Raw genomic sequence first — 17,638 nt, forward strand, 5'->3', positions numbered from 1 at the left:
CGCTGGACAGGGCAGTTTGGTTCTAGGTTTGGCTCAGACCTCACCAAGATACAAGCGCCGTTCATTAAAGATGTCTCCTGACCCACTTCTATTTATCACAGAATGCTGAAAATGCACATGTGTCACGATATAAGTCTCTATAAGTTATGTGCCGATTTACAACTCAGAACTGAGAACTGTCTTGATGTTACAGATGCTGAAGTGGAGTGAAGTTTGAGAACGGACCCAGTGGGAAACATAGCTGTCCTCAAGTTTCTTGACTTGAAAGGCTGCACATCAAAGGAGACATTCGATGGGATGAAAGAGGTTCATGGTGATGATTCCCCATGCTTCAAGTCGTCTCCGGTTGCTTCTGGGTTGAGAGAATCGGCCGTCTACGAAGACGTTGCCCAGGGGACGCCCGGATGTCTTGCAATCCTGCGAGGAGGCTTCTCTCATGTCCCCCATCATATGATGGAGTCAAGAACTGGCATCGACAATCCCAATGTGGTCCCAATGTGGTCGGACTTGGGTGCAAACAGCTCCAATTCCAGGGCGACCCCACTCTGCTCTTGAGGAACACACCATCCAGCAAGTGGAGGTCGCCATTTTGGGAAATTGCCGTGTAACCATTCTCCACCTAGCCCAAAATAATCATCATCATCATCATCATCATCATCATCATCATCATCATCATCATCATCTCCCTCTGGGACTTCCAAATTCAGCCTGACAGGGTTTTGGAGTACAAGACTCCGGACCTCAAGCTCGTGTTAAAAAACAAAGGACTGTGGCACAAGCCAGTCAAAGTGGTCTCAGTGGTGATTGGCACACTGGGTGCATTGCCTCAAGATAATCGGCGCTGACAAAATAACCATCTGCCAGTTGCAAAAGGCCACCTTACTGGGATCTGCACACATTATTCACCGATACATCACACAGTCCTAGACACTTGGGAAGTGTCCAACATGTGATCCAATACAACAGCCAGCAGAGTGTCTGCTGTGGACTCATCTTGTTATGTTTCTAATAATAATAATAATAATAATAATAATAATAATAATAATAATAATTGTGCAGTTTTCTGGCACTGTATATTTCTTCTGCTTGTGACTGTTCATTTGTATTTTGAGTCTTTAATTTATATTTTGATTATTTAATTTGATTCTTTAATTAAAGTCAATATTGGAAACTTCTCAAAGCACAACAGACAAAGAGTCAGTACAAGAAAACTGCACTCAAAACCAGAGCTGACAACTTGCACAACAAAGCCTTACATGGGCAGTTCCTTGACAAAATTGAAGGAAAAGTTGACGAGGAGAAAACCTGGTGATGGCTCACGAATGGAACCCTGAAGAAGGAGACAGAAGACGGCCTGATTCTTGCAGCCCTGGAGCAAGCCATCAGAACCAATGCCATTAAGGCCAGGATCGAAAAATCAGCGGATGACCCAAAATGCAGACTGTGCAAGGAAGCTGAGGAAACCATGGATCATCTCCTCAGCTGCTGCAAGAAAATCACACAGACGGACTACAAACAGAGGCACAACTCTGTGGCCCAAATGATTCACTGGAACTTATGTCACAAGGACCACCTGCCAGCAGTAAAGAATTGGTGGGATCATAAACCTGCAAAGGTAGTGGAAAATGAACAGGCAAAAATGCGGTGGGACTTTCAAATCCAGACTGACAAAGTTTTGGAACACAACACGCCAGACACCATGATTGTGGAAAAGAAAAAAGTCTGGATTATTGATGTCGCCATACCGAGTGACAGTCGCATTGAGAAAAAACAACAGGAAAAACTCAGCCGCTATCAAGACCTCAAAATCGAACTGCAAAGGCTCTGATGGCATAAACCAGTCCAGGTGTTCCCAGTGGTCATCGGCACACTGGGTGCCGTGCCAAAAAATCTCAGCCGGCATTTGGAAACAATAAACATTGACAAAATCACGATCTGTCAATTGCAAAAGGCCACCTGACTTGGATCTGCGGACATAATTCAAAAATACATCACAGAATTCTAGACGCTTGGGAAATGTTCGACTTGTGATTTTGTGATATGAAATCCAGCATACAGATTCCATTTGCTGTAACATACTGTGCTTCTGTGTCAATAATAATAATAATAATAATAATAATCTTTATTTATACCCCACCAAAGGGGACTCGGGGCAGGTAACATGAGACCAAGCCCGAAACACACAATGCAGCAAAATAAAATACAAAACAACAGAAAAGTTACGTCACAACAAAATACATAAAGTAACAACATAAGATAAATAGTGCAAAATAACATAATGAAAGTCGAACACAAAGGGCATGCCAAATGCACAAGACAAAATGATAAAACCCTGGATGAGATAGGAATAGAAAAAAAAGGTATTTGTAAGGGAGGAGCCAAGAAGGAGGAACAATGGGGTTAGGCCTTCATTAAGGACCGGGGAAAGTGTATCATGAGGATGACTGTAGATGGAAGCAGACAAAAACAGGTTAAATGGTCACTCTCCAAAGCCAAGTTTTTAGATCTTTCTATGTCAAGATGAGTCTGGGAAAACCACCCAAGACCATCTTCACCTGCATAAGGTGTCTTCTCGCTGGGTCCCCCGGCTGCTCACACCTTTCCAGAAGCAGGAACGAGTCAAATACTCTCAGGCTCTCTTGACAAGGATGTGTCATGGGAATCAGGAGGACTTTTCCAACAGACTGATCACACAGGAGGAAAGCTGGGTCCATCGCTCTGATCCTGAGACTCAAGTCCAGTTGATGCCATGGAAGCATCATGACTTGCCGCTTCCAAAGAAGGCACATGCCCAACTCTTGGCAAGCAAGGTCATGCTCACAGGATTTTGGGGGAAACCAGGAGGACTTTCCCAACAGACTGATCACACAGGAGGAAAGCTGGGTCCATCACTCTGATCCTGAGACTCAAGTCCAGTCGATGCCATGGAAGCATCCTGGCTCACCACCTCCAAAGAAGGCACATGCCCAACTCTCAGCAGGCAAGGTCATGCTCACCGTATTTTGGGACCAGCACGGAGTCATATGGTTGGATTTCCTAGCAAAGGGGACCATGATCGCTGGGACAGACTAGGCTTCACTGCTGTGGACATTGCAGGAGACCATCCAAACCAAGAGACAACATGACGTGCTCCCCAAAGGTGTCCTCCTTCTGCAAGACAATGCATCCGCGTTCACAACTCATATGTTGCCCAAATGTAAGAAGCATGCGCCTGTGGATTTGGAATTCCACCACATTCACCTGATTCACCCAAGAAGTTGTTTTGGAAGAGCAAGCATTTCTCAGAGGATGAGACTCTGATTTCCGAAATCACAACATGTCTTTTGGAGCAACCAGTCAACTTCTACAAGCAAGGTGTTTACGGTTGCTTCAAAAGATAGGAGAAAGGTGTGTCCCAAGCTGGCACCCATGGAGAGAAGAAGGACTCAGAACTGGGCCAAGTTTCATTGCTCCCCATCCAAAGGAAGTGGGTCAGCAGACATCTTTGATGAATGTCCATCACTCTGGACACTTAGGCTGAGAAAAAAGTAAGATAATGCAGAGTTAGAGGCTAAGGAACAATTGGCTTGAAAGGGATCGAGGAGTCTTAATAGAAGATCCACAGGCTGCCAATACTCGTTATCCACTTAATGGATCTCGGTATCCACACTTCGGGTTTCGCTATCCGCAGCCTGGCGCACAGATCCACAGGCTGCCAATACTCATTATCCACTTAATGGATCTCGGTATCCACACTTCGGGTTTCGCTATCCACGGCCCGGCGCACAGATCCACAGGCTGCCAATACTCGTTATCCATTTAACAGATCTCAGTATTCACACTTCGGGTTTCGTTATCCGCGGTCCAGTGCACAGATCCACAGGCTGCCAATACTCATTATCCACTTAATGGATCTCGATATCCACACTTTGGGTTTTGCTATGCGCGGCCCGGCGCACAGATCCAAAGGCTGCCAATACTCATTATCCACTTAATAGAGCTCAGTATCCACACTTCAGTTTTCGCTATCCGCGGCCTGGTGCACAGATCCACAGGCTGCCAATACTCGTTATCCACTTAATGGATCTCGGTAACCACACTTCGGGTTTTGCTATCTGCCGCCCGGATCTGACTATCAACAACTGCTTTAAATTGCTCTATTTCATCAGCATAATTAGAATGGAGTCAGACTGGATGGCCTTTGCGGTCCCTTCCAAGCCTGGGATTCTATGAATGCTAGCTTTAAGACCCAGGGAAGACAACATTTTAGAAAGGAGGAAATTGCTTCTGCTTTGCGTATCAGGTAGATCCAGGTGAGAGGTACAGTTGCAAAAGCCTTGTGTAGCTTGGAAGGAGGGGTAACTTCTTCACCGCTTTGGCGGCAACATGGCAAATATTGCATACGACGAGGGTAAGTCTTGGCTCCTTTTAAAGATCTATACGGTATCATAGGGATTTCTAGTTTCCCAGCTTTTGAGGTCTTTGGACCTATATATATATATATATATATATATATGCATGTATATGGGATGTGAGCGCAAAATATGACTTGTAAAATCCCATTTCAGCAGCTCATTCTAAAAGGGAACATCGCAAATGATCAATACGATCAATGCAACCAATAAGTCATAAGTTTCATACCCAGGGTAGGGCAGATTATGCTTCCAAGGCAAAGTTATTACAGCAAAGCAATGTAAAGGAATGCTCTCTTTTTCATTGTGGAAGAACAAACAGCTCCGGGAAGACTTTCCAGTTCAACCAGTTTTCAGTAAAGAAATCATAATCTCAAGGCCAAGCCATTTTCCTTATAGATCTGCGCATAACAGAATGGAGTTCTATTGCAAACTAGCTTGGCTTATTTGGAAAAGTCAATTTATTAATTGTATATACATATAATATTTATAATATTATAATGTAATGCAATATAAGACTACTACTAATAATATGATATAATAATTATATATTTATATGACATGTAATATCACTAATAATATTACAATATAATGGTATAGTACAATATAGTAATATTTAATACTGATATTGGACTATGCTAATCTATATGAATAAAAATCTAATGTTCGTTTGTAGGATTAACAACTCAAAAACCACTGGATGAATTGACACGAAATTTGGACACAACACACCTAACAGTCCAATGAGTGTCCATCACCCATAAACACACACACACACAACCCCAGCGGAACCGACTTAAAAACCCCAAAAATACACCATATATACATACACACATACACTCATATATTTATTTATTTATTTATTTATTTATTTGCTATATTTATATACCGCCGTTTCTCAGCCTAGCCGGCGACTCAACGCGGTTTACAACATAATATAACAATCAACAGTAAAAAGTTAAAAGCATAAAAAACATAAAAACACAATTCATACATCAATACCAATCCAGTTCGACTCTTAACTAAAAACGTGATCCAGTTCATCATCCATATTGCCAGTCCTTTAGTCAGTTACCATTCGTTGCATTGGGTTAACCAAATGCCTGCATAAACATCCAGGTCTTCAATCTTCTTCGGAATATCATCAATGAAGGGGCTGATCTTACCTCCAAGGGCAGGGCGTTCCATAGCCGCGGGGCCACCACAGAAAAGGCCCTGTCTCTCGTACCCGCCAGCCGCACCTGTGAAGCAGGCGGGATAGAGAGCAGGGCCTCCCCAGAAGATCTTAGGGTCCTGGCGGGCTGATAGGCCGAGATACGTTCGGATAGGTAAGTTGGGCCAGAACCGTTTAGGGCTTTAAAGGCCAACGCCAGCACTTTGAATTGAGCCCGGTAGCAGATCGGCAGCCAGTGGAGCTGGTGCAGCAGAGGAGTTGTATGCTCCCTGCGCTCCGCTCCCGTTAGTATCATGGCTGCCGAACGTTGGACTAGTTGGAGCTTCCGGGCCGTCTTCAAAGGCAACCCCACGTAGAGAGCGTTGCAGTAGTCCAAACGGGATGTAACCAGAGCGTGGACTACCGTGGCCAAGTCAGACTTCCCAAGGTACGGGCGCAGTTGGCGCACGAGTTTTAACTGTGCGAATGCTCCCCTGGTCACCGCCGAAACCTGGGGCTCCAGGCTCAGCGATGAGTCCAGGATCACACCCAAACTGCGAACCTGCGTCTTCAGGGGGAGTGCGACCCCATCCAACACAGGCTGTAACCCTATACCCTGTTCGGCCTTGCGACTGACCAGGAGTACCTCTGTCTTGTCTGGATTCAATTTCAATTTGTTCGCCCCCATCCAGACCGTCACAGCGGCCAAGCACCGGTTCAGGACCTCGACAGCCTCCTTAGTAGCAGGTGGAAAGGAGTGACAGAGTTGGACATCATCCGCGTACAGATGACATCGCACTCCGAAACTCCGGATGATCTCACCCAGCGGCTTCATGTAGATGTTAAACAACATGGGAGACAATATTGAGCCCTGAGGAACCCCACAAGACAAAGGTTGTGGGGTTGAACAGGAGTCTCCCAGTAACACCTTCTGAGACCGACCCTCGAGGAATGAGCGGAGCCACTGTAAAACAGTTCCTCCAAGACCCATTCCCGCGAGGCGTCTCAGAAGGATACCGTGGTCGACAGTATCGAAGGCCGCTGAGAGGTCCAGAAGCACCAACAGGGACACACTCCCCCTGTCGAGCTCCCGGCGCAGATCATCCACTAAGGCGACCAAGGCTGTCTCAGTACCGTGCCCCGGCCTGAAGCCAGACTGTGCCGGATCCAGATAATCCGTGTCTACCAAGAATGCCTGGAGTTGTGAGGCCACCACACGTTCCAGGACTTTGCCCAAAAAGGGGAGATTGGAAACAGGCCGGAAGTTGACGAATTGAGTGGGGTCCAGTGATGGTTTCTTCAACAGCGGTTTTATTACAGCTTGCTTTAAGCTGGCTGGAAAGATGCCTTCCCGGAGGGAGGCATTAACCACCACCTTCACCCACTCGGCCAATCCCCCTCTGGCCTCCTTCAGAAGCCAGGATGGGCACATGCACACATTCATACACACACGTATATATATATATATACACACACACACACACACACACACACAAACATACACAAATACACACATATACACACATACATATACACATGCACACACATACATATCCACATACATACATATATACACACAAATATACATATAGACAAGCACACACATATACACAATATCCATGTACACATATAAACACACAAATACACAAATATATATACACACATATATATTCCCACATACACACACACGCACATATATATATATTTGTCTGTTTGTGTGTTTTGTTGCTCATGGAGGTTCTGTGTGCTAAGTTAGTTCCAGGAGCATCGTTAGTGGAGTTCAGAGTGCTCTTAGATTGCAGGTGAACTATACATTCCAGTACCTACAACCCCTGCACTCTGGATATAGGTGAATTACAACTCCTATAAATCCTTCCAAAGAACTCTAGCATGTTTTGTTGGTCATGGAGGTTCTGTGTGCTAAGTTAGTTCCAGGAGCATCGTTGGTGGAGTTCAGAGTGCTCTTAGATTGCAGGTGAACTATACATCCCAATACCTACAACTCCTACAAATAATGGTGAATTCTCTCTATGTTCAGTTACTGATCAATTCCTCTGTTTGCTGAGTAGGAAAGCGTTAAGGGAGTGGCAGTGGGCGGGGGTCATGTAAATTCCACACCAATGGAGAGAGTCAGGAACACTGGGATGTCTGTGGTGGAGGAAACACATAAAACCTAGGATGAAATTGTCCCTGTATGAAAGCCTTCATTTGGGTGGTGGTCAGGTCCAGGAACAAAAAATTGTGTTACATAGTGTTGTTGTTTTCCAGGAATGTCGAAAGAAGAAGGAAGTACTTTCGAAAGCTGGGATTTTCCGGAAGGCAGATGCCATCAATGCGCTGATCCTGGAGGAAAAACAACACCTTCACTAGAAGCCGAAGATTCTGACTTTCTCCCTTCTGTTTCCTTGGCTGCTGCTCTCGTTCTTTTGTTCGTCTTCGTCTCCATTCTCCTTCTTCATCATGACCGCAGCCGCGTGCATTTGGGCGATGTTGTGAATTCCAACATTGATTTACCAGGAAATCATCACAAACCACTTCACCTCTTCCCAAACAAATTGGAAGCAACACAGAAGACCCTCCAACACTTTACACAAAGCCATCCGGATGGGATTCGTCACAATGATGTTGGGATCTTGGTTGCGGTTGGATCCGGAGACGTGAACGTCGCATTTTGGTGCCTTGTGAAGCTCACCCACGATGCGTCTACACTATAGACTGAATGCGGTTCAGTCTATTGGTACCAGCCATTGTTCTTTGTCCAGAACTGGGATTTTGTGGTCCATTTGTGCTGGTACGGCTGTACCAAAAGCTCCAACTTCCTTTTCTTTCTTTGAATGTTTGCATGCATTCCAAGGTTCCATGCATTTTGCAATAAGGTGGCTTCCATTGGTTTGCAATTATAGGGCCTATGACCCATCAATCATTGTTAAATTTTGGTTCCGCCCCTTTCCCCAGGAGCCATTTTAGGTCAGTCTTGCATTGGAAAGCTTAGCTACAGGATGTGGATTAGCTCCACCTGTAGAGAAGCTTCATTTCTCACAGCATCCAGGGGAAATTCCGGGGGGAAATAGTTCCAAAGGACTCCAGCTGGAGAATCTACAAAGCCTTGACTGGTAGGTCTACTCAGGACGCAAGAAGCAGTTTGGAACCGGGAGTAGAGCCCACACCAGCAAAGTTTGGAAAGTAGATTGCCCAAGGAGGGGTTAAAAAGGGTTTTCCTCTTAAAGAAAAGAAACAGTTCACGAAGCCAGTTGCCTGTCCCTTGTGGACAAGATTAAGAAAGCCACCAGTTGATTCAAAGCCTTGAAGCATTGGTTTGACCTGTTGAAGATCTAAGAAGTATTTGATTGTTTGTTGAAGACTTAAGCAATAATAAAGGACTTTGTTAAACCTTTCAAGCTTCTAAAGACTCTGTATAGGAAAATCCTTAGGGCCTCTCACTCGAGGCACCCCGGCTTCCCGCTGGGCACAAAAAGCACGTCCTGTTCAAAAGCCAACTGCTATAGGCCCAGCTCATGACAGCACACCATTCCTCGGAGAGAAGAAACAAAAAGCGTATTTACATCAAGCATGGTTTGACCCTCTCAAGCATGGTTTGACCCACTGAACATGTCAAGTGTTTGGAAGAGTTGACCTTGGCTTCTCTTGAAACTGTTGTTGTTCAGCCTGTGATTGTGTCTGATGTCAATGGGGATGATGGTTTTCCTGGTCTTGTTGAAATAACAACAACCTTTATTTATACCCCACCACCAACGGGGACTCAGGGAGGCTTGCATGAGGCCAAACTCAAGCAACAAATTACAGCAAAATAAAAGAAAAACACAAGCAACAAACAACAACATCTAGATAAATAAAAATGTCATGTTTGTTTGTCGGATTAACATAACTCAAAAACCAGTGGACAAATTGACACCAAATTTGGACAGTGTGGACCTAACAACCCAATGTATGTCCTTCACTTTGAATCTTGTGGCAGTTTAACAATGTCTTTGTAAAATGGTTGCCACTCTGTTGTTGTTGTTTTTGTTGTTGTTGTTACCCCCTCTATTATTATTATTATTATAATTATTGTTGTTGTTATATATTGTTGTTGTTATATTATTATTAATAATATAAATAATATATTAATATTAATAATAATAATACTATATTAATAATAATAATGGGCCCCCTGGTTGTACATTAAACCGCTGAACTGCTGCACCGGAACTGTGGCGCAGCTGGCTGGGAGTCAGCTTCATTAAGATCATTACTGACCAAAAGGTCATGAGTTCAAAGCCAGCCCAGGTCGGAGTGAGCTTCCGACCAAAATTGTGTAGGCTGTTGTCGACCTTTGTAGCCCGAAAGACAGTTGCATCTGTCAAGTAGGAAATTTAGGTACCACTTATGTGGGGAGGCTAATTTAACTGATTTACGAGGCCATAAAAATCTCCAGGAAGCGTGCAAAGAATGAGGAAGTACTTCATCAGTGTCGCAAACGGAAGTTGAAGCGACAGCTCCCCTGGTTGCCAGAAGCTGGAATGTTAAGTAGCCTCTGAGTGTCTGTCTATATATGTTGTGTGTCTATCAGCGTCGCAGATGGACGATGAAAGTGACAGCTCCCCTGGAGGCCAGAAAAAGTTAAATAGCCTCTGTGTATGTCTGTATATGTTTGTATGTCAAAAATTGGCATTGAATGTTTGCCATATATGTGTACACTGTAATCCGCCCTGAGTCCCCTGCGGAGTGAGAAGGGCAGAATATAAAAGCTGCAAATAAATAAATAAATAAACTCGCTGACCGAAACATTGGTGGTTCGAATCCGGGGAGCAGGATGAGCTCCTGCTGTTAGCCCCAGCTTCTGCCACCCTAGCAGTTCAAAAACATGCAAATGTGAGTAGAGCAATAGGTATGGCTTCCAGGAAGGTTGTGACGGCATGTCTGGCCCCACTTGTATGTGAATGTATAGCTAAATTGCTTGTTATCTACTGCTTTCTATCAATGTTGTTTTGCACCGGTTGAATTGCTCCCCCGGCCCAATTGTTTGGCTCCACCCCTTCCTGGGGAGGAGGGCAGTCTTTTTCATTCCACCATCAAACAACTCAGCAGATGGACTTGAGAAAGACTTGGCTCTAAAGCCCTCCGTCAAGTCATCTCTCATCACCAATTCTTAAGTTTGTACTCTTAAGATTCATACCTCATGCCCAGTTCACCCTGGACGACGTTGCAGAATCTTAAGTGCCTTCAAACCAGTCCTTTGGCATAGAAAGGAAGACTTTGTGCCTTCAATATAGGTCATTGGACTGGGGTTGTGAATGTTCCAACTTTCACAGCCATTGAGAAAGAGGGAACCTGGAAAGCTTCTCAGTTGGAAAACTCCTTGGACCCAAGACTCCATATATTTTCTTTGCCCCTTTTGGAACATCAAGTTTATGCCTAAGAAAGATAACTCATTGTGAACAATAAAGCCTATTTCGAGTTATCTATAGTGTCTTGATCCTTGAGAGTTCCAGTTCTCTAAAGGAGGGCAAGAAGCAATCCCCTGGGGCATAACAACAAAGAAAGATGGTAAAATACTCCTGAAGCTAAAAGAAGAGATAGCCGAGGAAACCAAATCCTTTACTTGGCTACAATACTTCCAGTTAAAAGAATACTTTAAAATCGATGAGGAATTAGGCTTCCAAACGAAAAAGGACTTTTGGGAGAAGCTATTACAAAAAGACAAGAAGAACATAACCTGTATAGACAATAAACTACTCGAATGGCAGAGACTGAAGCTGTAAAAGAATGTATGATTAAATGGGTGAAAAACATCAGTAGGCCAATAAAATTCAAAGAATGGGAACAGATCTGGTAAAAAAAATCAAATATACATAGGTTCTTGTGGGTTTTTTCGTGCTATGTGGCCATGTTCTCGAGGCATTCTCTCCTGACGTTTTGCCTGCATCTATGGCAAGCATCCTCAGAGGTAGTGACCACCTCACTACCTCTGAGGATGCTTGCCATAGATGCAGGCGAAACGTCAGGAGAGAATGCCTCGAGAACATGGTCATATAGCCCAAAAAAAAACCGCACAAGAACCTAGTGATTCCAGCCATGAAAGCCTTCGACAATACATCAAATATACATACTCTATAGATTTGAGGGAAAACTGGTATAAGATGCTTTATAGGTGGTACATGACGCCACAGAAATTGGGCCTCATGTACAAAAGATCTAGAGAACAAATGCTGGAAGTGTGCAGATCAGATAGGAACCTTCTACCATCTATGGTGGACCTGTCCCAGAATAAAAACCTATTGGAAAAAAATACACGACGGCTGTGAGAAAATACTGCACACAAGTATAAAAATGAAACCGGAATATTTCCTATTGGGTATATTTGATGAACAGATTGAGCTCGATGCCAAAAAAGACATACTATTCACTTACCTCACCACAGCGGCTAGAATGACTTTGGCCAAAAAATGGAAAACAGATGAAATACCGACAAAAGATGAATGGTTAAATAAAGTCAACGACATAAAAGAAATGGACACTTTGACTTATGCTTTAAAAGATCCACAAGGAAGACCGCTCAGGAGGACAGATTGGAACACAATGGACATCTTTATGCTAAATTACCAGGAAAGGAAAAAGAAACACAATGAATGCCAAAGCAAACGAAAGAAGAAAGGAGAGGTATATATACAGACATATCTAAATAGAAGGGAGAAGCCATGTGACTAGAATGATGACGAGAACCATCTTCAAGATGATAACAACATGACACGGGAAAGGAGATTCGGAAGTCAAGAATTTTCCCCCTTAACAAATTCACTTTCCCTATTTACCCTAAACTATCCCTGCATGCCCCTAAACCCCTTAGAATTTACTTTATTTATTTATTTATTTTCTCTCTTTCTTTTTCCCTTTTCTTTTTTCTTCCTTTTTTTTCCTTTCTTCCTTTTTCTTAGATCCCTAAGAGCTATCCTAAAGTCCTACCCACTACCCCATACAAGTTTTTAACTGGTTGTAAATATTGGAATACAATTAATTTTTAAAAAAAGAGCTATCAGGCACTCCGACTTCAGTTCAGGCAACATAGCATTCAAGTTAGAAGCTAGGCCTGAATGGTATGGTTCATGTTTCAAGCCTTGGTCTTAGATTTAAGTATCCTGGGAGTTTTCCCAGGGGATTGCTTCTTGCCCTCCTTTAGAGAACTGGAACTCTCAAGGATGTTTTGTATTCCAGTTTGTTTTGTATTCCAGTTTAGGTTTTGCTAAACATATCTTCTGCTTGTGGACTTAAGCTGCCTTTGCATTTTTGAAACTATTTTTTTACCCTTGGTTTTATAAGAGAGAATTGTATTGTTTGGTTATCACCTAGAATCATAGAATCAAAGAGCTGGAAGAGACCTCATGGGCCATCCAGTCTAACCCCATTCTGCCAAGAAGCAGGAATATTGCATTCAAATCACCCCTGACAGATGGCCATCCAGCCTCTGTTTAAAAGCTTCCAAAGAAGGAGCCTCCACCACACTCCGGGGCAGAGAGTTCCACTGCTGAACGGCTCTCACAGTCAGGAAGTTCTTCCTCATGTTCAGATGGCATCTCCTCTCTTGTAGTTTGAAGCCATTGTTCTGCGTCCTAGTCTGCAAGGAAGCAGAAAACAAGCTTGCTCCCTCCTCCCTGTGGCTTCCTCTCACATATTTATACATGGCTATCACAACCTAGTGCTGACCCTTTTGGATTGCATACCTTACTTTCTTATACCTGATTTTTCTATATACCTTCTATGTATTTTTTAAACAATAAACTGTTTGTTTATTAAAAAAAAAGAAGAAGAAGAAGCAATCCCCTGGGGAAAAGATGCAACGTCCATGTTTCTTTCACTAAGATCTATAGCCCCCAGGTGCGACGGCACAAAGGTAACGGTGCTCTATGCAGTCATGCAGGCCACATAACCTTGGAGGTGTCTCTGGACAACGCCGGCTCTTCAGCTTAGAAATGGAGATGAGCACCAGAGTCCCAGAGTCAGACACGACTAAACGTATGTCAAGGGGAAAGCTTTACTTGACCTCTTACCACGTTGCTTTCTGCCAAGAAGCTACAGAAGTGCGTCCAAGTATTGGGCCGGCCTGACCCTGGTTAGCTTTCGAAATCAGATAACAGACCAGTGACTTTCCTAGCAATGATTATAATCATAAAAGCTGGGAAGGATTGGCTTCACCTGGTTGCCTTTGCTTCCTTGGGCGGCAGTAAATACCCAGCTCGCAAAGGAGAGAGAACTCTGCGCCTCGAGCGAGGGACAAAGTCTCCTGAGAACGACCCTGGGAGAGCAAACGCTCTCACGTTCGGCTGTATTGCACACACTCCGAGTCGTCTCCTCCACACCTGATGCAGGTAGGATGAAGCTCTGACACTCTGTCTCTTTCAGGGTGGGTTGTAAAGCTGGAAAAGTGTGACGGCGTTTAGCCATATAATCCTTTTCCCCCCCCAAAACTTGGAGAGACCCACATACCATATTTACTTGAATCTAATACTCACCTTTAGTAAAAATAAAGGTTTCCCCTTGGCATTAAGTCTAGTTGTGCCTGACTTTGGGGAATGGTGCTCATCTCCATTTCTAAGCCAAAGAGCTGCCGTTGTCCATAGACACCTCCAAGGTCATGTGCCCTGCATGACTGCATGGAACGTCATTGCCTTCCCATGGAAGCAGTACCTATTGATCTCACATTTGCATGTTTTCAAACTGCTAAGTTGGCAGAAGCTAGGGTTAACAGTGGGAGCTCATCTTGCTCCTTAGATTTGAACCACCAACCTTTTGGTCAGCAAGTTCAGCAGCTCAGCGGTTTAATCCGCTGCACCACCAGGGAGCCCAATTACCTGGGATAAATTACATTTCCAAAATTAGGGTGCAGAGTAGAGTCATGTAATAACGCAATCTTAGTAAGGAGCCAAAGCAAACACACCTCGAACTTTGAAGAGAGGCGGGCAAGAAATAAAAATTACTATTATTATTATTATTTGAAACACAACAAGATGAGTTCACAGCAGACACTCTGCTGGCTGTTGTATTGGATCACACGTCAGACACTTCCCAAGTGTCTAGGACTGTGTGATGTATCAGCGAATAATGCGTGCAGATCCGAGCAGCTGACAGGTGGTAATTTTGTCAGCGGTGATTGTTTTTAAGTGCAGGCCAAGGTCTTGAGGCACTGCACCCAGTATGCCAATCACCACTGGGACCACCTTTATCACCTTTATCGTAGGATTCAACAAACACCATTTGCCACCTTGACCGCACTCTTGGCAGCCTATGTCTTGTGTATCTATGTGAAATGTCAAAGGGTGGGACTCTTGCCCCGTGATCCCATAAAACTGAGGTGTACACACAAGTTGTGTGTCACAGCCTCATTTGTCACGTCCTTGGAGGAAGTCCTTTCCTTTATTCTTTTCCAGAGGCCTGCGGTGATACCATCTCATCGTGCAGAATGAATGCAGTTTGAGAGCACTTTGACCGTCATGGCTCAATACTATGGAATAATAGGAGGCACCATCGCCCTGTTGTAAAACTACAGCTCCTAGGCACTCTTTAGCATCAAGGTACAAAACACGGCAGTCGAAGTGGCATCAAACCGCATTCATTCAACACTGTAGATCAGGCATGGGCAAACTTCGGCCCTCTGGGTGTTTTGGACTTCAACTTGCACCATTCCTAACAGCCTATCAGCTGGGGTGATACAAGTTTTCCAGGCTGTCTGGTGATGTTCCAGAAGCATTCTCTCCTGACATTTCACCCACATCTATGGCAGGCATCCTCAGAGGTTGTGAAGTCTGTTGGAAACAAGTGGGGTTGATATAGTTGTGGAATGTATGGCCATGTTCCAGCAGCATTCTCACCTGAACGTTTCCCCTGCATTTGTGGCTAATAGCATCTTCAGAGGTCTGTTGGAGGTAAGGTATAAATATTTATATAATATTTATATATACACATATTATATAAATATTTATATAATATAATATTTATACTATAAGGTATAAATATTATAATACAATACAATATAATACTACTACTAATAATAATAATACAATATTATATATATATATATATATATATATATATATATATATATAACATGTAATATTACTAATAATATTACAATATAATGGTATAGTACAATATAGTATTTTATAATACTGATATTCTACTTTGTAATAATATAATATATTGTATGTATATATATCTTGTAAGTTGCTCCGAGTCCCCCTCGGGGTGAGAAGGGCAGCATATAAATGTTGTAAATAGATAAATAAATAAATAAATAAGACAAGTGGAGTGTGTATGTGTATGTGTGTGTGTGTAGATAGATAGATAGATAGATAGATAGATAGATATCCCCCTGTGGAATAATGTGCAGGGTGGGAGAAAGAACTCTTGTCTATCGGAGGCCAGTGAGAATGTTACAATTGGCCACCTTGATTAGCATTAAATAGCCTAGCAGCTTCAAGGCCTGGCTGCTTCCTGCCTGGGGGCACCTTGATTAGCATTAAATAGCCTAGCAGCTTCAAGGCCTGGTTGCTTCCTGCCTGGGGGAATCCTTTGTTGAGAGGTGTTAGCTGGCCCAGACAAGAATCAATCCTTGTAGCTTCAAAGCCTGGCTGGTTGCTGCTGTGTGGAATCATTTGTTGGGAGTTATTAGCTGGCCCTCAGCTAATAACTCCCAACAAATGATTCCACATGGCAGCAACCAGACAGGCTTTGAAGCTACAAGGCTGTCAAAGGCCAATTGCAACAGTCACACTTGCCTCAAACAGGCAAGAATTCTTTCCCCCACCGTGGATATCATTCCACAGGTCGGTCTATCTATCTATCTATCTATCTATCTATCTATCTATCTATCTGAGAGTCAACTTGCCTCATTTGCAAGAGACCTCTATGCAGATGCCCTCACTTATTGACTTTGCAGCTGCAAGGGGATTCAATGCTCATCAAGGTGTCCAATTGCAACATTTCCCCCATTCTTTCTCCCACCCTGGACATTATTCCACAGATATATAAACCCCACTTGCCTAGTTTCCAACAGACCTCACAACCTCTGATGATGCCTGTTATAGATGTGGGCACATCTATGCTTCTGGAACATAGCCATAGAGCATGGAAAAGTCACAGCAACCCAGTGATTCTGGTCACGAAAGCCTTCGATAACACAAGCTGTTAGCAATTGTGAGAAGTCCAAAATACCCAGAGGACCAAAGTGTGCCCATACCTGATGTAGATGCACCTCATGTGGGTTTGTTTACTTGTCTTCTGAATCTAACCTGGTTTCTTTCCAGGCAGTGTAAAGACAGCGCCTTCTATCCAAAGCATGGCTCAGAGACAAGCCACCGGGTTGGCATCCGAGTGCCCGATCTGCTGGAGCCCCTTCGACAACGCCTTCCGGACGCCCAAGCTCCTCCGCTGCCAACACACCTTCTGCATCGAGTGCCTGGCCCACCTGAGCCTGGTGGCGTCGGACCCACACTGCCTGCAATGCCCACTATGTCGCCACCCCACCCAGCTCTCGCCCGACCAAGTGGTCACCGCGCTGCCCACTGACGGAGCCGTCTTGCGTTGGCTTCGGCTGGAGCCCAACCAGATTATCTTAGAAGGCAGGCAGTTGTACCTGAAGGACCAACGCAAGAGCCGGTATTTCCTCCGCCAGCCGAGGGTTTACACCTTGGACCTGGGCACCGAATCCTCGGACGCCGAAAGAACCCAAACGGTGACCCCGAGCCTTCCGGAGCATCGGACATTACGGGCGTGTGCCTGCAACCCGCAGCTTCGCCTTTTCTCCTACTTGATGGCCCTCATCTTGATCGTCGTCACACTTTTTATTTTCTTTATCTACTGGAACAACCATTTCTTCACCGGTTCAGGGTGAGAATGGGAATTGTCTTGTCGTTTTACATGATGTGTCTATGAGAGTGGATCCGATCGGAATGAGGAAACTACGAGCACATCTACACTGACCACTCAAGGAGTCCTTTGTGCGGACAATGACATAGGAAATCCTATGACGAAGGATTTCACGGCCGGAATCATTGGGTTGCTATGAGTTTTCTGGGCTGTCCAGAAGCATTCTCTCCTGACA

At 44.1% G+C, this 17,638-nt stretch overlaps 1 protein-coding gene across 1 annotated transcript; it reads left to right on the top strand.

The window, feature by feature from the left end:
* The first annotated feature begins 16,865 nt into the window (after positions 1-16,865).
* Positions 16,866-17,585, top strand: RNF183 (ring finger protein 183). Its single transcript, XM_060757760.2, has one exon. The coding sequence runs from the start codon at positions 16,874-16,876 to the stop codon at positions 17,426-17,428; it is 555 nt and encodes a 184-aa protein (XP_060613743.2). The 5' UTR covers positions 16,866-16,873; the 3' UTR covers positions 17,429-17,585.
* The last annotated feature ends 53 nt before the right edge of the window (positions 17,586-17,638 follow it).

The sequence above is a fragment of the Anolis sagrei genome, chromosome 11 (assembly GCF_037176765.1).
Source record: "Anolis sagrei isolate rAnoSag1 chromosome 11, rAnoSag1.mat, whole genome shotgun sequence".
Lineage (NCBI taxonomy): Eukaryota > Metazoa > Chordata > Lepidosauria > Squamata > Dactyloidae > Anolis > Anolis sagrei.

Coding starts and splice junctions, on each gene's coding strand:
- RNF183 (XM_060757760.2), top strand. CDS start 16,874: ATGGCTCAGAGACAAGCCACCGGGTTGGCATCCGAGTGCCCGATCTGC.